Source organism: Prunus dulcis, chromosome 6 (genome assembly GCF_902201215.1).
Source record: "Prunus dulcis chromosome 6, ALMONDv2, whole genome shotgun sequence".
NCBI lineage: Eukaryota > Viridiplantae > Streptophyta > Magnoliopsida > Rosales > Rosaceae > Prunus > Prunus dulcis.
In genome coordinates, this window is record NC_047655.1 from 3,312,550 (window position 1) to 3,337,353 (window position 24,804).

General features: G+C 42.1%; 3 protein-coding genes and 1 pseudogene across 3 annotated transcripts; 1 reads left to right on the forward strand and 3 right to left on the reverse strand.

Annotated features, from left to right (window-relative positions):
* Positions 1–1,267: 1,267 nt before the first annotated feature.
* Positions 1,268–5,266, reverse strand: LOC117629710. Its single transcript, XM_034362286.1, has 3 exons — positions 3,918–5,266; positions 2,069–3,839; positions 1,268–1,774 (listed from the first exon to the last, which is right to left on the reverse strand). The coding sequence occupies exons 1-3, from the start codon at positions 5,264–5,266 to the stop codon at positions 1,268–1,270; spliced, it is 3,627 nt and encodes a 1,208-aa protein (XP_034218177.1).
* Positions 5,267–7,599: 2,333 nt separating this feature from the next.
* LOC117631938 lies at positions 7,600–9,202 on the forward strand (annotated as a pseudogene).
* Positions 9,203–10,457: 1,255 nt separating this feature from the next.
* On the reverse strand, positions 10,458–12,300 carry LOC117631636 (cationic peroxidase 1-like). Its single transcript, XM_034364897.1, has 4 exons — positions 12,088–12,300; positions 11,483–11,674; positions 11,214–11,379; positions 10,458–11,074 (listed from the first exon to the last, which is right to left on the reverse strand). The coding sequence occupies exons 1-4, from the start codon at positions 12,298–12,300 to the stop codon at positions 10,686–10,688; spliced, it is 960 nt and encodes a 319-aa protein (XP_034220788.1). The 3' UTR covers positions 10,458–10,685.
* A 1,433-nt stretch (positions 12,301–13,733) lies between these two features.
* Positions 13,734–19,622, reverse strand: LOC117631123 (protein TIC110, chloroplastic). Its single transcript, XM_034364084.1, has 14 exons — positions 18,918–19,622; positions 18,644–18,827; positions 18,490–18,555; positions 18,295–18,393; positions 18,026–18,092; positions 17,551–17,615; positions 17,372–17,466; positions 16,965–17,092; positions 16,776–16,876; positions 16,443–16,659; positions 15,837–15,991; positions 15,442–15,567; positions 14,371–15,345; positions 13,734–14,230 (listed from the first exon to the last, which is right to left on the reverse strand). The coding sequence occupies exons 1-14, from the start codon at positions 19,415–19,417 to the stop codon at positions 13,988–13,990; spliced, it is 3,021 nt and encodes a 1,006-aa protein (XP_034219975.1). The 5' UTR covers positions 19,418–19,622; the 3' UTR covers positions 13,734–13,987.
* Between the last annotated feature and the right edge of the window lie 5,182 nt (positions 19,623–24,804).

Sequence of the window (24,804 nt, forward strand, 5' to 3'; positions counted from 1 at the left end):
TCGCCTGCCCTTCCAAGACGGTGCAATTCGTCAATCATATGATCCTCGGCTCTCAGATGGAGCTGCCGGAGGTTGACGAATTGCCGAAGAAGCTTCTTCGGGAACAGGCCGGGCGGGCCTTCCGTCTTCAGGCGTCGGTAAGAACTCTTTCCTTCTATTGTCAATCCATTTTTCGAAGTGGGGCTTCTTTCTGAATTTGCTAGTTGTGCAGGCGTCCATGGAGATGTGGCTCTGCGTCAAGCGGGCCATTAATGCTGCCGAACGGGCTAAAAAGGCCTATGAAGACGGCAGGACCAAGGCGACTGATCTGCTGAAGGACAAAGAGGCTGCCGAGCGGCGAGCTTTTGCTGCAGAGGCCAAGGCTGAGGAGACACGGCTGGCCTTGGAGGCAGCGCGGACGGCGGCGCGGGACGCTGAGGCTGCTTCGGAAGCGGTCCAGGACGCTCTGGAGGAGAGTGAGGGTACCAAGGCGGCGGAGATCGAGGCTGCCGTTCGGTCCGCTATCCAGGGGTACCGATCATCAGATGAGTTCGCTGTCCTTCTGGATAAGGAGGTGGGCTCTGAGATGGCGGACATGTTGTACCGATTCAAGCGGTACAACCCTGGTCAGAAGCTGAACCTCAACTTCGCTGCCGAGCCCCCTCCCCTTCCCGAAGGAATGACTGAAGATATGATCGAGGATTACGAAGGGGAGGATGCTGCCGAAGGGCCTGGGTCTGCTGAGGCCGCTGCCGGGGACGAAGCCGCCGCCTGAGGGCGTTTTTCTTTATATTCATCTTTGTATTTTTATGTTTAATTTTTATTTCGAACACATTGATGCCGAGGGCATCTTTTAATTTAAGTTTGTTTACAATTCAAAGTTCAACTTTCAATCGTCCAATTCTCAAACTTTAACCCGTGAGTTGCGTTATAATTGCTAATTGCCGTGGGCTAATCGCTGATAGACAGCTAATCATCGACTTTCACAAGCTATAACTGCTAGTTGCCGTAGGCTAACTGCTGATCGATGGTTACTTATTACCGTAGGCAAATAAGGATATTGGATGTTTGAGTTTAAAGTCCCGAAGGGATCTGTAGGATAAAGAATCGGATCGGTCATTCATTGCCGTAGGCTAGTATAGATGCCGTAGGATGTTTTAGCATTTAGTTGCCGTGGGCAAAAATGATAATTGAAGGGAGGCTAAAGTAATAGTGCCGAGGGCTTTCTATTAATTCCAGTAGAACAAATACATTGAGTAATTACAGTTCCAACCTGCCGTAGGCTAGGTCACTTGTAGTAGTATTTGAGATGTTCTACGTTCCAAGGATGGCCGAGGGCCTTGCCGTTGGTGCCTCTTAGTCGATAAGTTCCCGAGCGAAGGATACCGATGACTTCATATGGTCCTTCCCAGGAAGGTCCGAGGGTTCCTTCCGTGGTATCCTTCGTCGCAAGCGATACCTTGCGCATGACCCAGTCCCCGATTCGGAAAGAGCGGGGTCTGACCCTAGAGTCGTAATACCGAGACACACGCTGTTTGTAGGCTTCATTCCGAAGGTTGGCCTGTGCTCGGTGCTCCTCGAGTAGATCAAGGCTTAGAGACATGGCCTCCTCGTTCTCCTTCGGTGCGAAGGATTCCGTTCGGTAGGAAGGTTCGCCGATTTCCACGGGTACCACTGCTTCTGATCCAAAGGCCATAGAAAAAGGGGTTTCTCCAGTGGACGTTCGGTAAGACGTTCGAATGGCCCACAGTGCTTCGGGAAGCTTTTCCGGCCAGGCTCCCTTTGCCTTGTCCAACTGCCGTTTCAGCAGTTTCTTCACTATTTTGTTTATTGCTTCGACCTGACCGTTCGACTGGGGATGGGCCGGCGATGCAAAAAACAAGTTGATTTTCAAACGGGTGCAAAATTGCCTGAAGAGTTCCGAATCGAATTGCCTGCCGTTATCGGTAATGATAGCATATGGGATACCGAATCGGCAACATATGTGAGTCCAGACGAAATCTTCAATCTTTGCTGCCGTTATGGTTGCAAGAGGTTCGGCTTCTACCCATTTGGTGAAGTAGTCAACGGCAACCACTGCATATTTTACCTGCCCCTTGCCTTGCGGCATTGGGCCAATCAGGTCCAGTCCCCATTGTGCGAAAGGCCAAGGACTTACAATCGGTGTGAGAGGTTCGGCAGGGATATGTGGGACATTACCGAAGCGCTGGCATTTGTCACACCTCTTCACTAGTGAATTGGCGTCCTGGTGCATGGTAGGCCAAAAGTATCCCTGCCGAAAGGCTTTGTAAGCGAGTGATCGGGATCCAGAGTGGTCGCCACACACACCGCTGTGAATCTCCCGAAGGATGTACTCCCCTTGCTCTGCCGTGAGGCATTTGAGATACGGGGTAGTGTAGCCGCGCTTGTAGAGTACATCGTTGATAACTGTGTATCTTGCTGATCGGTATCTCAGCTTCCGGGCCTGGGCTTTATCCTCAGGAAGGGTGCCGTTCGTCAGGTATAAGTAGATAGGAGACATCCATGTATCCTCATACCGTACGGCACACGCTTCGGAGGTTACCGTGCTCGGTTGGGCAAGGATCTCCACTGGTACCTTTCTTCCGACTTTGTCGTTTATCGCCGAAGCGAGTCTTGCCAAAGCATCGGCATGGCTGTTTTCGCCTCTGGGGATCTGTTTGATCTCGTATGCTTGGAAACTTCGGAGTAGCTGATGGGCGGTTGAAAGGTAGGCGTACATGGAGGCATCCTTGGCGGCGAAGTCTGCCGTTACCTGGTTCACAATGAGCTGGGAGTCGCTGTGAATTCGGATTTGCTTTGCATTCATGCTCTTGGCTAACCGAAGGCCGGCCAAGAGGGCTTCGTATTCCGCTTCATTGTTGGATGTCCGGAAGTCGAATCGGAGGGCGTACTCGATCTTGAGTCCGTCCGGTGTTGTCAGCACCAAGCCCGCTCCGCATCCTTGCTGGTTTGCCGAGCCATCGACGTGCAAACCCCAGACGGGAGTTGATGTGTCGAGGCGTTCGGCGCCTGGTTGATCCGGCAAGATGGTCTCGATAATTGCCTCAGATGTCGGTTGTACTGTCGCTGGGGTAAGCTCGGAGATAAAATCGGCAACAGCCTGGCCCTTCTCCGCGGGCCTCGGAACGAACTGTATGTCGAATTCCCCGAGTTCGATCGCCCATTTGATCAATCGGCCCGAAATTTCTGGTTTTTGGAGGACTTGCCGGAGGGGTTGGTTGGTCAGGACTTTGATCCCGTGTGCCTGGAAGTATGGCCGAAGTCTTCGTGCCGAGACAACAAGGGCTAGAGCCAGCTGCTCTAATGGTGGATACCGAAGTTCCGCACTCTGGAGTGCCTTGCTGACATAGAAAATTGGTAACTCTGCCTTCTCTGGTTTCCGAATTAATACCGAGCTGACGGCAGTTCTGGATACCGAAAGGTATAGGTAGAGAATTTCCCCAGGCAGCGGTTTTGACAAAAGGGGGGCTTTGCTCATGTAGTTCTTCAGGGCTTGAAATGCGTTATCGCATTCGGCAGTCCATGTGATATCCCGTTTGCCCCCTTTCAAGGCTTTGAAGAACGGTACACATTTATCGGTAGCCTTCGATATGAAGCGGGTCAGGGCGGCCACGCGTCCGGTAAGGCTCTGAATGTCCTTCGTCGTCTTCGGCCTCTCCATATCGATGATTGCCTTTATTTTCTCGGGATTCGCCTCAATCCCCCTCTGACTGATCATGAATCCGAGGAATTTCCCGGAAGATACACCGAAGGCGCATTTCTTCGGGTTCAGCCTCATCCTGTAGTCTTTTAGTATGCCGAACATGATCGATAAGTTCTGCAGGTGATCTTCGGCAGTTCTGCTTTTTACCAACATGTCGTCAACATAAACCTCCATGATGTTGCCGATGTAACCGGCGAAGATTTTGTTGACGAGCCTTTGATAAGTTGCCCCCGCGTTCTTCAGACCGAACGGCATGACATTATAGCAGTACAACCCTTTGTCCGTTATGAATGCGGTATGTTCGCTGTCGGGAGGGTGCATGAATATCTGGTTATAGCCGGAGTAGGCATCCATAAAGCTCAGCAGTTCGTGGCCGGCAGTGGCGTCCACGAGCTGGTCTATCCGTGGTAACGGAAAGCTGTCCTTCGGGCAGGCCTTGTTGAGGTCGGTATAGTCTTGGCACATCCGCCACCCGCCCGTGGACTTTCTTACCATGACGGAGTTGGCAAGCCATACCTGATACGTTGCTTCCCGGATGAAACCGATGGTTTGAAGTTTCTCGACTTCCGTGCGCATCGCCTCATACCGTTCGGCATCGTATGATCGGCGCTTCTGCCTTACGGGCTTATAGGCGGAGGAGATGGTGAGTTTATGGCTAATCACGTCCGGGGCGATGCCGGGCATGTCCTCGTAAGACCATGCGAAAACTTCCGAATGGTGCCGCAAGAAGTCTATGAATTGCGTTCGGAGGTTCGCAGTGAGTCTAGTGCCGATTCTAACCTGTCGATCGGGCTGTTCATCGCTCAAGGTTATGGTTTCCAATTCTTCGGCAGGTTGTGTGTGAGGGGGGGGAGATTCATCTCTAGGGTCGTCAACCGGTCCAGTACCGTTCGGTAAACCCTGCACCGTCATGGTCTCGTTGGGGAGTTTGAACGAGGTTGCCTTGAGCGCCGTAGCGTAGCAAGTCCGCGCACTCAACTGATTTCCCCGGATTGCCCCTGTGCCGTTCGGGGTGGGGAACTTCATCAAAAGCATGTGGGGCGAAAGATGCGCCTTGATCCTCGTCAGTGCCGTTCGGCCAACGATAACGTTGTATGCCGTCGGGCAGTCGACGATGAGGAACTGATCGTACGTTGTTGCTTTTTTCGGTGCCGTGCCAAATGTAATTGGCAGTCTGACACTACCGATTGGTTGCACCAAGTCTCCAGAGAAGCTTAACAGAGGTGTCAATTGCCGGTCGACTTGGTTGTCATTGATTCCCATCTCTCTGAAAGCTTCAGCAAAGATTACGCTCACGGAGCTCCCGGTATCGATCAGCACTCGCCCTACATCGTAATCGGCAATTTCAGCTCGGATGATCATCGGGTCGTCGTGGGGATAGAGGATTCCCTCTTCTTCCTCTTGGCAAAATGTGATCGGTTCCCAATGAACTTTTGGTGTTTCCTGGAACCGATTCACCTCTATTCCGAGCACCTGAGGAAACTGCGCGGCACGCACATACTGTTTCATCGAACGGTGGCTCATCCCCGCAACGGTAGGTCCTCCGCTGATAGTGCTGATCATGTTTATCTGCCGAGTAGGGTTCGGCACCGGCGCCGATGGCTGCCGGGCGATATACTGGTCCAGTTTCCCCTCTCGGATCAGCCGCTCCACAATCTTTCTCAAACTTATACAATCTTCCGTGTTGTGGCTGTTGTGCTGATGGTATCGGCAGAATTTACCGGTCTCCCGGTTGTCTTGCCGATTGGGTCTTCGAATATTCGGCTTCGGTATACCTCCTGTTCGTTCATCAGAACGGTTTCATACGTGGTATTCAGCAGGGTGAAGACCTCGTTGCCGTGGTCACGGTTGGGCAGGGGTCCTCGGTTGTCGTTGTGACCATACCGCCCTTTCCCTTTCTTTGGCTGATCTCTTCGATCGGCACGGTTGTCTTTCCGCTTATGGCCCGCCGAATATGAGTCGGCCCTATCGTAGGATGGCGCCTTCGCCGGATAAGCGCTTGGCTCTGCATCCTCTCGGCGTGCCGAAGCGCTTGGTTTTGAGTTGAAGTACTCGGCCTTGGCGTGCACCGCCGCCTGCTTCATCAGCTCATCATACGTGCGCCAGTTGCTGCTGTGTACTAGGTATCGGAAATGCGAGGACCGAAGGCCACTCTTGAAGGCGCCGTAGGCTGCCCTATCGTCCGTTTCCGGACACCTTGAGTACTCGTGACTGAAACGCGCCGCATACTCTCTTAGGGGCTCGTCCTCTCTCTGCCGAATCGTGTACAGATCATCGGCAGAGTAAAGGCGGTCTGTTTGAATCATGAAGTGATTGAGGAAAATTTGCTTCAGCTCGTCAAAAGAATCCACCGTTTCCGGCTCCAGACGGTAGAACCAATTCAGGGCTGCCTCGGTAAGTGAAGATGGGAACAGCAGGCATTGCCCCTCGTCGCTTAGACCCTTGCATCCGATAGCAGACTGAAATGAGTGAAGGTGGGTTAAAGGATCCTTGGTACCAGTGTAGAATGGTATGCGCAATGGCTGCACTTCCCGATCCTGCCGAGAGCGACGGATGCGTCTCGTGAACGGCCCGGGCCGAAGCTTTCCCCACTCAGGTTCCTAGGAGCGAGCCTTGTCGTTTTCCATTTTCTGGACCTTATGAAAAAGGAGTCGGACAACGGGGTCTCGGCTTGGGATTCCTTCGGCATCATAATCTTCCGAGCGTCTCCGCGGGCTCACGGAGTTATCCCCCGAGTATCGAGGTGTTTCCGAACGGTAGGTGGAAGTTTGCGTATTGGAATGTATGTACTCGGACGCTGACTCTTCTGTGGCGTCTAGCCCTCTGACCCTCCGAATAGGCGATTTGCTTCCTAGGGCGTTCAGCCGGGACTCCCTAAGCCGAGCGTCAACTCTGATCGGAGATCTCTGTCTCTCTGCCTCCCGATCGTTAAGCCGGTGTCGGCAATCAGAGTAGACCTTCTTCGGTATGTGCGGTTGGTCCTTAGGTGTCGGCACCACCAGTTGTTTGGAGGGCGCGGGCTTTGCCCTTGCTGCCCTTCGGTGCCTCCTCCTATGAGGGGTTCCCAAGCTTTCGGAAGAGTGAGTCGTCTGGATGTTCTGCGGGTGCTGCTGGTGCAGCTGCCGTTGGGTTTCGTCCACTTTGGACGAAAGGTGGTGGTTGTGCTCCTGAAGCCTAGCCATGTCCTTTCGCAGAGATGCGATTTGGGCTACTAGCTCGGCCTCGGCGGTTGTTTGGGTTGATGGGGCCTTCCGAACGGTGCCCCGTCCTCCGATAGAAAAGTGGGTATTGAAGTGGTCTCCATGTGTTTAGGGGATAGTGGGTTAATTGTTTTTCGTTTCCCACAGACGGCGCCAAACTGTTGATGCGAAAAAGTGGTTTGACACGTGGTTCGCCCAACTTAGTGATATTGTGTCTTCGGAAGGGAGTTAGTCTTCGGAAGATCAAGTTCCTGCAAAAGGGAACGTTCGGTAAGACCTTGGGGTACCGGTGCGGTACCGGCCGAAGGCTCTCCGATGCTTAAGTAAGTACGGATTTAGTAAATGTCAGATTACAGATCAAGCGATAGCATACCGTTGATGGTTCTGTCCCCTTCTTTTGGGAATAGGGGTCTCCTTATATAGGCCTTGGGAGGCGTGCATTATGTGTATATTTCCGATGTGGGACTGTAGGAGCTGGTCGAGAGCATGACACGTGTCCTTGGTCAAAAGTGTCAGGAAGTGTAGGATCCGGTAGGGGATATGCCGAAGGGCCTGCGATGTCATGTTGTCGTTTCCGTCCACGTGTCAGTCGGTCATTGGTTGTTAATATGCGGTATAAACAATATGAACACTCAGCCTGTTCAACTTGTTGCATGCAAATTAGCCAGAGTAGTTAGCTCAACTAACATATATACCATGGCAGCAATTAATTGTCATCAATGTGTCTATGTTTTTGTCACTACTTTTTTTGTTGCAGCTGCTATTGTGTTGGTCCCAACTACATGCACTGCGCAACTCACTTCTGATTTCTATAAGCAGTCCTGCCCTCAGGCATTGCAGATCATCAGATCAGTAGTCAAGCGAGCTATTAACCGGGAGGCACGCATGGGAGCGTCGCTTCTACGCTTGCACTTCCATGACTGCTTTGTCAATGTAGGTTTCATTTTGTGGCTGTGTTCAATATCTTCTTTTTTTTGTTATTTCTTTTATACAAACAGAGCCATACTTTTTCTCAAGGTAGCGGGATATTGTCTGTTGTCAGACTGTAAATCTGAAGCATTGATCATATGAATACTTATTTGAATGAGTGTTACAAAACCAAACACTTTTAGAGTGTGTGTGGTTGAGTTTCACCTCTGCATGGACAAGGTAAAAAGATCACTTGAGATTTGGAAACTGTACAGTTTTTACCTAACAAAAAAGGAGACAGTTGTTTGACATTAATCATCTTGGATTATTTGTATTAATACTTATGTTTAAAAAATCGTGAAGATTTTTAATACTATGACATATTGATTAGTTTGAATTTTTCCATCTTGGTGACAGGGGTGTGATGGATCAATTTTGCTCGACGATACGGATACTTCACTGGTGAGAAGACGGCTGGTCCAAATTTGAACTCGGTTAGAGGTTTTGATGTGGTTGATGACATTAAAGCAGCCCTCAATAGAGATTGCCATGGCAATGTGGTATCATGTGCTGACATCTTAGCAGTTGCAGCTCGTGACTCGGTTGAGATTGTAAGTGTTAAAAAAAAGTCTTCAATGTCAAAATTGTCTAAAAGGCTTTTTAGCCATTTTATAGTTGACATGTTATGTTGTTGGACTCTCAATTTGAACCATGCATTTAAATAATAATACACTTGATCAATCATCCAATTTCATAGCCTGGCGCCATAATAACAAATTAGCCTAGTTAAAACTTGGTAAATTAATCCAATTCTTGTGCTTGTGTTTAGTTGGGAGGTCCTTCCTATTCCTATGGAGTACTATTGGGTAGAAGAGATGCAACAACTGCAGTCTTGAATGATGCAAACAGAAATCTTCCCGCTCCATTTTTTGCCTTCTCTCAGCTTCTCTCCAGCTTTCAGTCTCATGGTCTAGACCTGCAAGATCTGATCCTCCTCTCAGGGGGCCACACCACCGGACTAGCTAGGTGCACCACTTTCAGAGCCAGGATTTACAATGACACCAATATAGACCCAGAGTTTGCAGCCTCCTTGCAAAAAGGTTGTCCTGCAAATGGTGGAGACAACAACACTGCGCCAATAGACTCAACTACGACGCATTTTGATACCGTGTACTTCAAGTCTTTGCTGCAGAAAAAAGGTCTCTTCCATTCTGATCAGGAGCTCTTTAAAAGTGATGGCAGTGATAGCGATACTCTGGTGCAGCATTATGCTAATAGCCCCCAGGATTTCAAAGTAGATTTTGGGGCTTCCATGGTCAAGATGGGTAACATAAAGCCTCTCAATGAATCTGATGGTGAGATAAGGCTCAATTGCAGGAAAATCAACTAAGACTTAATATGTGTCTACTCGAAAACAGAGTGAAGCAACATTGAAGAGTTGTTATGTCCACTGTGTTAAACATTCCAAAAATCTAGTTTGAATAATTGCTGAACTCTTTTATTAATATATGTCCATGGTATTTAGTTATTGATCCTAATTTTGGTGTGTATTTAATTAGCAAATGGCACTCTTTGTCAGCCTACATTTGAACAAACACACAAAGACTGGCCAAAATAGTTGCTCAAAATCTGAACAAGCTATGCAGTTCTAGTTTTGGTCTTGAAGGCTGATAACAGAACCCAGAAAAGAAAGGATGATAAACTTGAAGGCTAGACAGACTTTGAAATTTTCAAATGAACTGTTCTAGCCATACCAATCAATCTGATTCAACAATTAATTCCATATTATAGATGATTTTCAAAGCCATTAATTACATATCAGAATTGGAGATTACTAAATGCTTTTTGGAAAATATTCAACTGTTACATTACATAACAAGGATTTGAGTTTGACTTTTTAATTTAAATATTTACTTTAAAAAATCTTTTTTCGGCCGGTGTTTTTTTTCTTTTGTCATTTGGTTATTAGAACAATTAGAACAGAGGCTTTGACCTACTTAAAAAGAAAAATCATTACTTGATAGGTGTTTTTTCTTGTGACATATGTAATATGGATCCAACACCAACTTATGGGCATAAAGATTATAGATCCAGTTATTTTGTCATTCTAAACACAGAATTCTCTACTCTTAAATTCTCATAAAGTCAGTCAACTATCTTATTTAGGTTTTTTTTTTTTTTCTGAATTGTTTTCTGCATAAATAATAAATAGAACTACAGAGATGTATTTGCAGGCACAATAATCAAATTACTGGTAGAAGCAAAAAAATCAAAGAAAGCAACAAATGCAATGTGGTTTGTATCCATTTTTTGCAATGTTAGGCACTTATCCAAGCAAAGATTTTTCAACAGTGATAGTGAACATCTGCCATTTTGGTATAGATTTAAGCTAACATAATACACTTTTATCAGATTTTGGCCCTTTTCTGATCGAGATTTTGGGGATATAAGACTCAATTGCAGGATAGTAGGGCTGTGTTTGGTGAGCATAAAAAAAAGGCTGTCGTATGATTTTGTAACCTTTTTGGCAGTTCAGTTGTTCTCCGATTTTAAACAAAAAATTTATTTGTGCACAAGGCCACATAATTCTGAACAAGGTAGCAATGTCTTTGTGCAAAATACTTGTATGAATAGCAGAGGTCAATAGTTTATGCTGTCCTCTGACTTACAGATATGAATTTGTAGTTCAGATCAGCTATCTTATTAAATAGTAGTTGTAATTCTACATTTCTGTTTTGAGATTGGTAGACAACATAATTATATTTCACACCGATTCTAATCAAGGCAAGAACTGGAAAAATTAAAATAAAGAGTTACTTCATCTCATATATCACTTGATTTGTACTGAACTAGATCACTTTCAACGCCTCGGATCAATTTGTTTTGCGACAGTTGGTACGAATTTGACCGCTGGTTGCTGTAAGCGGGTTAAGGTTCCCCATTTTCAACATGGCATTGGCAAAATCTGCATAAAAAGTTCCAGAGCTGTTGCTATAAGTGGTAACCAGAGAGTCTGTTGAACCACCACTGAAAAGTTGCTGATCAGAATGCAAGAGACCCTTGCTATCCACCAAGTTCTTGAAATAAGCGTTATCAAAGAAAACCGGGCTTGTAATATCCAGTGGAGAAAGGTTGTCATCAGTCCCAGAGCTCTGAGTACAGTTTGATTTCAAGAAGGTAGCAAATTCTGAATTGATGTTAGTCTCATTATATATTCGGTCTCGGAACATTTGACACCTGGCTTGACCCATTGTGTGAGATCCTAGTAATAAACATGAATGATTTTCATTAGAGGAGACAGATTATGCAAGTAAGTGAATCAAATATATTCTTGGAAGTCAAGTAATTGAAATTTCAAGAAGTACCCAAATACTTTGTTGCTTTTTATGTTATGTACGTACCAGAGAGAGCCACCATTTCTTTGGCACTAAATCCTTTAGTTGAGAACGAAGAGATGAGGTCTTTAAGATCTAGGCTTGGAGATGGGAGTTCAGTATTTGCATCACTTAAACTTGCTGTGGTTGAGTCTCTTCTGCCCAACTGAACTGTCCATGAAGGGCCACCAAACTGCATAAACATAAATTAACATCATCTAACTATACAGCAATTACTTATTCCTTTCAACTTTCATGACTTCTACTCTTTCTTTTAGGCATAAAATGTGACTTACTAAAAGAACTGAATCGCGGGCTGCAACGGCAAGGATATCTGCACATGAAACAACACCGGGGCAGATACTTTCTAGCTGAGATTTTATAGTATCTATCACTTCGAATCCCCTCAATGATCTTACATTTGGTAAAGCTGTCTTTTCCCCAGTGAAATTTGAAGTGTCGTCTAATAATACAGATGCATCACATCCCTGTTGAAAACCATACGAAAAATTCATCAATATTAATAATGACCAAGAAGGATTTTGTTTGTGATTTATATTTATGTTAATGAACTTAAAGAACACAATAAATTTGTAATTGTTCATATGCAGGCAAAGCTTCCTAGCTTTCTTTCTACAACAAGTATATTTATTACATGAAGTTGCAGCGAAATATGTATAAATTATAACTACAAAGAACAAAGTTGCGTATGCTGCTTTCTCTTGTTGAGTCATACTGCCACGAAGGCACCAAGGAGAGTGCTCTCTCTGGTCATTTCAGCTAGTTCTGGACAACATTTCACACAATTCCTAACAAATATGAAATTAAAACACAGTGACAAGTACTAGCTCAATCAAATATAAACTTGGTGGGAAAGGAGGGAGGTTGGGAAAGGACATGCATTAACAAAGCAATCATGGAAATGGAGACGGAGCAAGGACGCCCCCATCCGATGCTCCTTCACCACCGCATTAATAACTGAACTCCGAACGACAGAAAGGGCTCGGGGGCACGTTGTTGCATAATAATCTGAGGACAATTGTGCAGATGCTATCCTAAGCAGCATCAAAAGCACAAAGAAGCAGAATCTGTTATAGTGTGAGATAAAAGCCATAATGCCAAAAAATAGAAGGCAATAAACTTGTTTCACTTTTTTCTCTCTCCAGCGGAATGGAGCTTAAAACATGTATAAATAGAGGATTGCCTTAGTGGATTTTTAACTGTGTGCCAATTTACTATTAATGGTTCTAAGTCAATACTAAAACTTTATCCAAACCTACCAAAATTGTCTAACTAGTAAAAATCAAACATTGAAATTTCCACAGTTTTATAATTCTTTAGTATCTAAAGTACTCTTCAATCCAAACTCCACTTCATATAAAAAAAATAAAATAAAAAAGTGGCTGGCCTATCATTGTAATGCAGAGGATGTCTCGCTGAATTTTACTGTGTTACTGTTTGCTACACAGCGTTAAGGGGAGAAAGAGGGAGAACCAAACACAATACTGATTTGACCATCAGACTACGTTAGATGTTATGTTACATGTGTGAACATGTTTTTCATGGAGGAATCAAATTTAGTCAAACCAACAAAAGGTAAATTGCAACTTGCATATGTTATTTTACTACCACCTTTGCATGAACCTGGTTGAAATTGGAAAAAAATGTTTTTGCAATTGCCCCAAACTTTAGAATCTTCCTACGTCTGTAGAACACAAATTCCATAAAGCGCTTTAGAAAGGTAAGCAAAGTCTAAATGCCCCAAACTTGTTATATACGAATTTAGTGGGTGTCTGGAGGATTAAATTCAAAGCTTTCGTTTTGTCCTTTGAAAATGGCTATTTCATGTTTGACAATTCCATATAAGCTAAAGTAAAATCATGAAAGGAAATGAGATAATATGGACTCAGTGGACCTAATACCACATCTAATATAGGACTCGTTTGAGAGTGATTCTAGATATGCCAGAATCACTTCAGCAGATAACCACCTCCTATGTGCTTCTCTATAAAATCACTTAGAACCACTTAAAGTGATTTTTGATTTATCCAAAATCACTCCCAAACGAGCCCATAATTGCCACCTTCTAGTACCCCTTTTGTCTTTGGCCATGATTTTCCTCAAAATCCCCAAAGTTTTTTTTTCACAATGCAAGATTCTAACTACTGTAATCTACGAGGAAGATTCGAACTCGAGTGAGAGAGGGTGTGCACATTAACCTAACTAATTGACCTAACTCAAATCTGTCTCAACGTCAAACCCCCAAGTTGATAGGATCGTCAATGTCAGAAGATTACTTCCCCAGCAAGTACAACTCAGGTGACAGTAAAAATTCCAAGATTTTCATGTCTGGTTGGTCAGCATTTTTGCTACGAATTATTGACAAAAGGGTTATGTAAGAGTATTGAAGACGCTAATTAGCTTAATTTGCTGAGATTGATTGACTGGACATCCCACAGTTCTGCAGCAACTGACGCGATCAGAGTTGAAGGATGAAACATGGCCTTAGCATGCAACGTTTTGTGTCAAGCCGGTGCAGAGTAACTATTAAATTCCAAAACAGCAGTGAGCTTCCCTGATACATAAAACATTTACTCAGTCGATAACTTCCTCGTATAACAAAAATAAAAAGACAATACAAATCTTATTTTGCAGCTACCCAGACTTTCATAATTTCATGTTGGATTGACAACTTGTCTATAATCACATTATAAATTCTCTCATTTGCTCTCTATCATGGAAACAAGATGGTGAACAAAAATGAGCCAATCAGGCAGAGGCCTATTCCCCATTGCGCCTTCTCAGAATACAAAGTTTTCCTCCTCTGCGCCAATAGTTTGTAATCTATCTCCCATCTCCCGGAGAGAAGCTGCCGTAGAATCATTAATGTCCAGCAGATACTGCAAGCGCAATAATTTCTCTGGTGCTGGGTCACTTTTCAGGTATATAGCAAACAGATCGGCTAGCTCCTCTGGCACATCCCATGAAAGTGGCTTGGCAGGTACAGCTTTGTCACAAGCCAGCAAGTCATTAAGAGAAGAAACCTGCAAACAGAAGCAAGGCATCAGATTTTTCCGTGCAAATCAGTCAAATCTTACCAGCCCATTTCCAAAGTATCCACCAACCAAAATTAGCACTCAGCACTTGCAGGACTAAAATAATAACAGATAAACAAAATCCATACCACTCCTTGACGATTTCTCTGCCTCAAAAGTGACACAGCTTGAATCAGTGAGTTTGATAATCTGCTCCGTGCAAGCTCTTGAACAACATTCTTAGCCTTCTCAGCATTAATATTGAGATCTAACGGGATTTTCTCATAGACTTCCTCCTCATCAAACTCTCCAGTGCCTGATGAGAATATCTCGTCTACAGTTTTTTTAAACAGGCTCTCTCGCAAGGTTTCAGATATCATGCTGTCTAAATCAACACTTGATTCTTTAAGTTCTCTTATCTGCTTAATATTGAGCCTCCCCTGACCAATAGCGGTTTCAATGGCAGCTGCCATTTTTGTAGTTGTTATATTCTTTATTATCTTTTGCACATATTGCGGAGGTAACCCAACTTGCTTCTGCAACTCATTAAGTTGCTCTACCCTGGCTTTTGTCAATTGTCCATCAGCTAAAATCACCTCAGCCTGTTGCCTGAAAGCTTGTTCGGCCAGGCTTCTGTGTACTTCCACTATCTCCGTAGTGCTCAAACCCAATATCCCCCCAAGCTGATTTAGTAGCACATATTCTGAATCATCCTTCTTTGTAGTTATCTGAGCACCAAATGGAATCCTCTTCACTTCACCAGTTATACAAAAGAGTAAGTATGTTTTGTAGAGGTCAGTCCTCTCTCTTTCCTGAAGGTCATCTTTAAGTGTTATCTCAGTCTGGCCAGGCTTCCCCAACTTTGCAGCAAGTTCCTTGTCGGGTCTTATCTTTCTAAGTGTCTGAATAGATTCCCATTCCTCATCCTCTAGAACCTCTATTTCTTGCTCCTTTATTGGCTCTTCTGTAGAGGTATCATCAGATGATTCCCCTTTTATGTCTGCCACCAATTCAGTCACAACTAATGTGTTGAAAGCTATCATTTTTTTAAGTTCTTTTGCAGCCTCAGTACGGCTCCCAACTGACCGTGCTCGTTTTACGTAGTTAATAAAAATCTTTCGGACCTGCATGATAGTAAAAGTACGCAAAGAAGAAAAGAAGACATTAAATTCGAATTCACAAACTTCACATCAAAAGAAGCAATCAAAGTGGATACTCACTGCCTTGCCGGCTATAGACATGGCAGCTTCCCTAGACAATCGCAAACCATGAGCTGCCTTTCTCACAGCTTGTTTTACATCAGCGTCGTAACCATCAACACCAGATGCAATTGCTTCCTTCACAACCTGGACAGAAACCAATACAAATCAGTATAAAGCTTGTTTCACAATAGCAGACTGCTTTTCAACATATTAAAGCATCTAAAAACTTCATGAATAACGGATCCACTCATAGGAAGGCTGAGCTAAGGCGCAACTAAAACTAAGAAACAAATCTTCGGGGTAAGTGTACACATGCAGATGAAGGGTCTTGGGGAAAATAGTACTGTCCCATGATAACCATGGATCTCAGATAAGATAACAGACAGAGGAATTAAAAGAAGAAATGCATTGACCTTTTCAAACAAACTGCCACAGATATCTGAATGGGCAGCTTCAACAGTCTGCTGAGGTATACAAAGCATCACCCGTAGCCTCAACAATGCAGCAACATCCTCCTCGTTCAGCTCTCCATCAGCAACACAAAGCTGAAGCTTTTGCCGGTAAATTTCTTTAACAAGAAAAGCAAGTCAGATTCTAAGAGGAACAAACAGACTATCCATTATAGCACTAAGGTAGTGTTTGGTTCATTGGAATGAACTAAGGCATGGAACAGATATTCCTAAATGCACGTTTGACTGTCTTGATTGACCAAAAAATGGAAATTGCCTTTCCTATGGAATGTCCATTCCCCTAAACTGATGGATAATGCCAATTATATTCTCATTTTGATTCCATTTCATTTCAATCTTGATTTCTTTCCATTCTAATGTTCAAACCAGCAAGTCAGCAACTAAAACACTAGCCAATACCAAATATCAGAGAATCAAATGTATAACTAAAATCGGATGCCAATTATTGCATAAACATTATTAAATAAAAACTGACCGAAGATAGCGAGTATCCACAGTGGATATTTAAAAATAAGCTGTGCATATGACAAGCATTACAACTTCCATTACCTTCGTGAATCTGACTTGCTCTCTCTGGATCAAAGTGCAGCTCTTCACAGATATTTTGAAGGAAGGCTGCTTTGCTATCTGCTGCTTCTAACTCACCCGCACTAACAGCCTGTGAAAGACGTTTACGGTATACCTTCGAAGTAACATCAAGCACAATGGATTCTGCCTCTCGTTTGCCTAAACCAAATATATTCCTTAACTGATTCAAGGCGGAAAGCTACACAGGCAAAAGTTAATTATGAATAACAATAGAAGAAATGGCGGCAGCAGCAGCGGTAGCAGTTGTTAATGCAGTTCATAAAGTGAAAAGTATGCACACAAGCCTTTGTTTACCTTATTCTCTTCCAAGCGACCTGTGGATAAAGAATCCGTAACATATGCTCTGAAAAGGAGCTTCAAGTCGTCAATCTTTCTATCACCATAATACTCTCCGCCTAATTCAGAGATACAAGTAAGCACAGCAGGGTGTACAAAACTGAGCGATTAGAAACATACAAGCAAGAAAACAGTGCAGATTCTTACCAAGTAAAGAAATTGGACCAACCCCAGGTGCAAAGCGAGCTGCATCTGGCTGGTTCTTTAGTGAGATGAGCAAACTATTGAATGCTAGCATCTTCTCAAGCTCTTCCACAACATGCGTGACTCCCCTACTAAAAAGCTAAATTTGTTAGATGCTACTAGTGTTACAATTTTGAACAACCATTTAATGTTACTGGAGCCAAAAAAATCTTTAACAGAACTCAAAAAGAATAAAATATCTTTGTACATTCATATTGTGCAGGAACATAATCTCTCTGACTAGTTCATACAGAAAAGGAAAAGGAATCATACACAACTAAATCCTAGCTAAATTTAGACAATAGCAGCTTAAGTTTTAGGACAGATAAACATAGTAATCAGCTGTAGTTATTTATGGATAGTGAACATACGCTGCCCTTGTTCTGGACTTGATTATACTAAGTGCTGCTGAAATATTTGCCTCGACTAATTTTCTTGCGTGTTCCTTGAACAAGTCCTCTGCATACTGCATCAAAAAGAATTATCCACATTGAGAAACAACTATTAGAAAACTGCTGCAGGTCTAGCAAACACATTGCAAAGAAGGTACCTCATCAGAAAGCCGATACGCGTGTTGTGCTTCTTTAAGCCTAACGAGCTGCTCCGCATCAATATCTGACAATATTATAGTTAACTTTGTCAGAAATTAAAGCATAAACTGAGTAAGAGCGTCACAATCTTGTATAACCAAACTGCTAAAATCATCTATTGAAATTCTCTTTTGAAAAATTACTTGAAAAGAGAGACTTTGAGCAAGTAACATCATATGTTAACCCTGCCACTCCCTTTGAGATAATTAACAAATTGTAGAGTCTTAAAATGGGCCATCAAACTAATAAATGCCAACAGTAAGGATGTCGTCGTTTAAGAAATACAGATTTAGAATATAACAAATAATCAAACAAGCGCATGAACAATTCCCTACAAGAGGTCAAATTTAAACACAAATTTCAATGGCTCAGGGTTTATATCCTGCTTCTAACTGGGTAGTGAATGATAAAGGCCTTAATGGATGATGTGGTTACCTCTGCCAACTGATTTTAGCTTGGAAGCATATAAACGCTGGGCATTATCACGGACAGCCAGCTCCACCTACCAGCAAAAGAGAATCGTGAATCATGCAGCCAAAAAAAAAAAAAAACAATGAACACTGAATTATGATATCATGTGAATTTGACCAAATTAAGTTTAGACCACGATAAATTAACTTTTAAGATGGGAAGAACAATGACTCCAGGTATACAGCACAAAGTATGAACATATTAACAGTCACAGCAATTGCAAACTAGGATACCTGGGAATCGGTGATCTTGAAAACACGCTTCCAAGGTAAGAGGAAAGACGAAGCATCTCCGAACACAAGAGTTGAAACATATATCAGCTTCTGAAATGCCTGCACTGGAGACTCACTAACAATGGTCAAAGCCCTGAACCTCAATTATTCAAAAAAGGTGCAACAAGCTCAAAGTTTCAAGCAGAAAAGACCTACCCGACGCTGCTCTAGATCACCCTCACGGTCAGTCTCAAGCCTCTGTCTGAAAATTCGCCTACCAATCTGAAACCAAAAATTGCTAACAAGCTTGAGGTGGAGAAAGAAGTAGATACATTTGCTTTCACAAACAGATAAGTAAATAAAGACCCACCTCCATATGCATTGAAGCTGCTTCAGGATCATCAATGCCCAGAGAATTTTTGAAGCTCACGATTGTCTCAACTTCGTCACCTTTAAGTTCTTCGGCTCCAGGAGGAAGAACAGAAGTGACAAAACGACAGTACAAATCACAGAGCTCGGCATTAAAAGCCTCGTCTTGCTTGCTCACACCATATCTGCAAAATTAACAAATTTTAAAATTCAATTCAATTAAACTCGCTGTAAATTGAAAAACCCCGTTGAGAATTTTGCTACTTGATTCTCACTTTCTTGCAATGCCTTCTATGTCCTCCTTCTTAACAGCCTTGGGATCGTCGACCCCAGCTACGTAATTGTGCAAATCGATGGCGGCGACTTCAGGAGCACAAGAGTTCAAAGCGTAAGCGGCAGCCCCACCGGCGGCTCCGAGCACTGCTGCACCGCCAAACGCTGCGTTTTGCGACTTGCTTAACCGGAGACCCAACCCGTAACCCGCAGCCACAGCACCGGCGATGACAATTGCCGAGGTCGCCAAACGGAGAGGCGGCGACAGCTTCTCGACGACGGGCTGGATGCCCCTGAGCTCTCTCTTGCCTCCGAATACATCGGGAGGCGGCGTTGACGTGGCGCCGGTTGATTGGTCCGAGGGGGTGGCTGAGTTTCGGGGAAATGAGACTCTGAAACGGCGTCGTCTGCTCTGTCCGGAGGTTGCGGCGGGGAGAGAAATGGGGTTGAGGAACGGCGAGTGGAAAACGGAACGCTGCGGTGTGAGGGTGGAGGGATTCATGGGTCCCTCTGTGATGGGGTAAAGGGGGACGACGTCGTTTACGGAGGGTGTGAGACTGGAGTGTGGATTTTCTAGGGTTTGGGATCGGAGGGTTATATAGGGTTTAACGGAAACCAGAGATGGAAGAAGATAACAGGGCGAAAGTGAAGATAGAGAGCCAAGGAAGAAGACAAAATGAAACAAATTATAGCTCTGCTACCGTGATCTACAACGTTAGGGTGTTTTAAGGTACCATGGGCTTTTAGCTGTGGACTTTACGCTAATTCTGAATGGGCTAAAAGTGTTGTTATGTTGAGGGCTTTTTCTGAAAGGGGCTATAGGTGGGCAAAATCCCACCCCTTGGAATTGGTCAAATCGTTTAAACCGGCCAAACCAAAATAAACCAAGTGCTTTTGTTCGAACTTCAAATCGGACTAAAATAATTTTGATTTGGTTGAAACAAGAGTAGGCTCATAGTTAGGGTTTTAGATTTCCAAAACGGTTTTGAAAAAAGTTTGGAAGTCAGGTTTTTTGGTTTGAGACTCGAATTTTGTGTTTGAAGGCTAAAATCAATTTTAGAAATACTAAAATAGGTTTTACAATATTTTTGGGTACTTAAAAGAATTTTCCAGAATTTTTTAAATAACATAAACTATTTTTAAAATTGTTTTGGAAATTAAAAATATCAAGTCCATAAAAATATTTAAAAGCATTAAATACTATTTATTAAGTAATTTCTGAAAATATTTCAATACTAATTATTCACTGAATAAATGATAATTAAAGTAATTAAATAATGTTAAGATATTACTTAATTAGAAATATTAAACTAAACAAACTAATCTGTACGAAAATTTATTTTTTAAAGTCCACAAAATAATTTAAAATAATTGATTACTATATACTGCGTAATTTATGAAATTAATTTAAATATTTAAATAATAATTATTAACTAAATAATTAATAATTAAAATATAATTAGTAATTAAAGTAATTAAATAAGGCTAAGATATTTTTTAATTACAAATATTAAACTTAAAAAACTATTTTTGATTAAAAAAATAAATATATAATATAAAATATAAAATATCAATATTCGAATATATTTAAAATAGCAACAAATCAGCAAGCCCAACTAACTAGGATTAGGTCCAATTATGTCGTACATTGATATCAAAACCCTAATCGGAAAATATTACGTCGAGTTACATGAGTATCAAAGCCTAATTGAGTCATAAGTGCCCTAGAGTCGACTTATGGTTAGGGTTTGATGTAATAACCCAAACCAAAATATCTAAAAAGAAAGAAAATATCTAAAAAGTAAGGAAAATATCTTTTAGCAAAAAGACAAGTTTGCCCTCGCATATTTTAATGGGGGAAAATTTGACTTTTTAATCGAGAAAGAATTTGGGAATTCCATTTAAGCCATTGCGTAGAGCGCGGCGAAATGAGTTCGTAGACACGGAGTAGACCCAAATCGGAGCTGTAACGAAGAAGATATGGTCTAAAAACTGCGAAGGGCAAAACGATAATTTGGTCAAAAAGTCAGATTTTTATATCTCTCTCTCCTCTCCCCCGTCAGAGCTCTCTCTCTTCCCGAAGCCACCCCGCCCGCGACCTCCGCTCCTTCAAGTCGTTGCCCCGGCCACCACAGGCGGTCTTGATCTCCGACGTGGGTACCGTTGGAACCGTGACACAACCGCAGTTCTTTTCCGACCAACACCAGCCGCGGGGGCACCGGAATCTGCCATTGTTGCCGACTTTCGTGTTCTCCTTCCAGTTCGAATTTCTCCTTCGTTTCTCCACCAAATCGATCGAGTAAGGTATGGTTTCTCAGCTATTTTCCGTGTTCTAGCTAATGGATGTATGGGCTTCGATCGATTTTAGCTCTAAAGCGATCAATTTTCGATTTGAATTCTGGCCGAAACTTCGGCTGCCTAAAACTGCTGTTTCCGGTCACTTTTTGGGGTATGTCCAAGAACAAAAGTGACTCCAAATGGGGTGTTTTACCTAGGGTAGGAGTTTGGAGTCTTGGTTTTGAGATTTTTCGGCCACCCGGTATCGCTTTGGACACCCAAAGCTGCCTGCGCGTGCTGGAGCGCGTGGGCGAGGATAATGATGTAATTCTGTGCAGTTTTGTGACCCTCGTGTCGTCACGAGCGTGTGGGATTTCGCGGATCTCGATTCGGAGTCCGTTTGAGCCCCGAACGGATTTTTCATATAGCGCGATCCGTGGGTGCAGTGTCGTTAAATAATCGGATCGCGCTGGATTTCGGATATATCAGTCTACATGATGTCAGGATCGTGTAGGATTCGACGGATTGCGAATTGGAGTCCTGGATACTCCGGAATCGCGAACCCTGGGGCTAGGGTTTGGATTTTAAGCGATAACGTGATTTTGGCTAATCCGACCGTCCGTTTCGGACCAAATTCGCCGAACATGGTTCCTTCTCTACGAGGAACCTTTAGAGAAGCCCAGATTGGCCATCGGAGGCCGTGGACCCGCGGGGTCCCGGGTCGGCCGATCAGACAGCTTATCGCCTAATTAAGCGTCGGGTCTTCCAAAACTGATCAAAGAGTCTAAAAAGTTAATGTGGGCTCAGGAGTAATTTGGATTTGAATGCACATACTTCTAGGAGTCGGGGGCAGGGTATTTAATTTAATTCTTTCATTCAGCAGTGTATTAATTTATTATTATGGGTAATCAGGCACCAGGAGCCCGACAGGACCCCAGAAGAAACCTTCAAGAGGTCCAATTAGCTCGGACCATCAGTGAGTGGACTTTCTTTCATGAATTATTTTATATAAATGAGTTATATAGAGGATTTCTATAAGTAAGATTTCATAAGTGATTTTATATTGATTTTATATAAATTAGTTTTTATAAATGAGTTTATTTGAATAAATTTCTTTATTTGATCTTGAGTAAACCTTATTGTGGTTTCGAACATGATTAGTACAGTAATAGTTCTATAAATCTGTGCTGCTTATTTACCAGTTATAGAAACAGAGTTTGAGGTTGGAATCAGTTGAAATAGCAGCACAATTTGAGATTTCAGTTATTAATCAAATTTTTCTAAAGGAATTTATTTTAAACCCACCTCGTACCCATTTTCTTTGGTGATTACCCACAGTTGGACCGATGTCTACGGACATCCAGTCCGATTTCAGTTTATGTCAGTGCACTCGACTTTGCCTCACGAGTTTCGGGGACGCTCGGACCGTGAGTGCCAGGATTTGCGGCTCGGCAGACTTGGTGTCCCGAGACATGCCAGGATTGCGGCTCGGCTGACTCTGTGTCCCCGAGACCTGCCAGGATTGCGGATCAGGCTGACTACGGTCCCCTGCATCCTGCCAGAGCGACTCGAGCTGACTTGGTGTCATCGAGGAATCTGCCGGCGGGACAGGCTGATCATAGTCCCCTGATTTCGCCAGTTTGCGGCTCGGGTAGACTGCGTGGCGCCCGAGACCTGCCAGGGAATTGACGGATATGACAGGGGTACAAATAGGTGGTATTTTCAAAGGATTTTGAGTTTTCTTTATTTAATTATGATTTTCAGTTATTTGATATCAGCTTCTCTGATTTTTCAGGCATTGATACCTATATATAATTGTTCAGTTTTGCAAGGTTTGAGTACAGAGCTTTTATGCAAGCTTTGATTTAAGTACTGTTGTGCGAAACTTTTCGAGCTTGAATATGATTTATATATAGAATGCCTTGAGTTTAGTATGCTTTAAATGGAGCTGAGATCTGTTTCTTCAGATGTTCTGGCTGTTGGGATGGTTTTACTGATTGTTTAACAGGTGAAAAATTTTGGGATTGGTCAAAATACAGGGGAGACTCTGCCGAAATTTCGGCAGAAGTTTAAGGGAATTTTAAAGAGAATTTGTTACGAGAAGGGTAAAAGGGTCTTTTGTGCCCGACATTCTCCAGGTGTCGGACACGCACAGGACTTGGCTCGAATTCCAAAGTGAAAATTGGGTCAGGTCCTGTCATTTGATGCTTGAGAACTGTTTTGGAACAAGTTTGGAAGTTAGGTTTTTTTGGTTCAAGACTTGAATTTCGGGTTTGGAGACTAAAATCAATTTTTGGAATACTAAAATAGTTTTTACAATATTTTTTGGTATTTAAAAGAATTTTCCATGATTTTTAAATAATAGAAACTATTTTAAAATACTTTTGGAAATTAAAAATAGTTTTTCAAGTCCATAATTTAATTTAAAAGAATTAAATATTATTTCTTAAGTAATTTCTTAAATTAATTAGAATATTTAAATAATTATTATTCACTAAACAAAATAACTAAAAACTAATTACTAATTAAAGTAATTAAATAAGGCCAAGATATTACTTAAATAAAAATATTAAACTAAACAAACTAATTTGTACGAAATTTTTAAAAAATAAATTCCACAAAATAATTAAAATAATTAAATACTATATATTGAGTAATTTATTAAAATAATTAAAATATTTAAATACTAATTATTCACTAAATAAATCAGAATTGAAGTATAATTAGTAAATAAAGTAATCAAATAAGGCTAATTTATTTCTTAATATGAAATATTAAACTTAAAAAACTCATTTTGTTTTTATATAAATAAAAATAAAATATGCATATTCGAATAAATAAAAATAAATATTCGAATATATTTAAATCGTATAGACGCGCAGCTGTACGTTTTAAATATTAATATTCAAAAAGTATAGCGGTCCGACTATACGTTTAAAATATATTTGAATAGTTAAATAGTATAGCCACGCAGCTGTACTCTTTAAATATATTTAATTTTTTATTTATATTTATTATTAATCTCTTATAGTTATGCTTAATTGATTAATTTTATGTAAATATTAAACTGTCACATTGTCATATAGTGTTACAAATTTGCTCATATTATAACAAATATACTTATTTATTAAAATCATGCATATCAATTATACATGGATTAATAACATTGAATGGTAGTAGTACTCAATAAAATTCTATGCTCAATCTTACACATTGATATCAGTTACTTGACACAAAGACCAAAATTCATAACCCAATTCGTTCTCTATCTTTAGCGGCAAATTTTTTTCTCAATTATTTATTAATTTACGATATAAAGTTTTTGTTGATATGCGTAGTACAAACGATAATCGAATATCATGCAATCCTAATTATTCATGTAACATGATTAAAATAAATAATATCTAACTTCTGTTTTTAATACAAATGATTATCTAAACAATAAAAGAAGGGATGTTTCTGTCTCACACACTACTAGCTTGCAACAAGATGCTATAAAGGTTTGAATTTGAGACTATTAGCTTGCAAGTCAATGTCATTTTTCATTGAACTAAACCTTATCGGTATATCTAATTCATTTTATTAATACAACCCAAACATATATAAGTTAGA

Bases quoted from the DNA above. Each gene is read 5' to 3' on its own strand.
- LOC117631123 (XM_034364084.1), bottom strand. From the start codon at position 19,417: ATGAATCCCTCCACCCTCACACCGCAGCGTTCCGTTTTCCACTCGCCG. The intron at 18,093-18,294 runs GTATCCTAGTTT...TTTTGCTGGTAG, and splicing joins TCAAGATCACCGATTCCCAG to GTGGAGCTGGCTGTCCGTGA. The intron at 15,992-16,442 runs GTAATGGAAGTT...TTCTTGTTAAAG, and splicing joins AGCAAGTCAGATTCACGAAG to AAATTTACCGGCAAAAGCTT.
- LOC117629710 (XM_034362286.1), bottom strand. From the start codon at position 5,266: ATGATCAGCACTATCAGCGGAGGACCTACCGTTGCGGGGATGAGCCAC. The intron at 3,840-3,917 runs GCTCGTCAACAA...GGTAAAAAGCAG, and splicing joins GCGGGGGCAACTTATCAAAG to AACTGCCGAAGATCACCTGC. The intron at 1,775-2,068 runs GTAAAATATGCA...CTGAAACGGCAG, and splicing joins TGCCGCAAGGCAAGGGGCAG to TTGGACAAGGCAAAGGGAGC.
- LOC117631636 (XM_034364897.1), bottom strand. From the start codon at position 12,300: ATGGCTTTTATCTCACACTATAACAGATTCTGCTTCTTTGTGCTTTTG. The intron at 11,675-12,087 runs GCATGTCCTTTC...GGTTTTCAACAG, and splicing joins TCCATGATTGCTTTGTTAAT to GGATGTGATGCATCTGTATT. The intron at 11,075-11,213 runs GTACGTACATAA...GTTTATTACTAG, and splicing joins AGAAATGGTGGCTCTCTCTG to GATCTCACACAATGGGTCAA.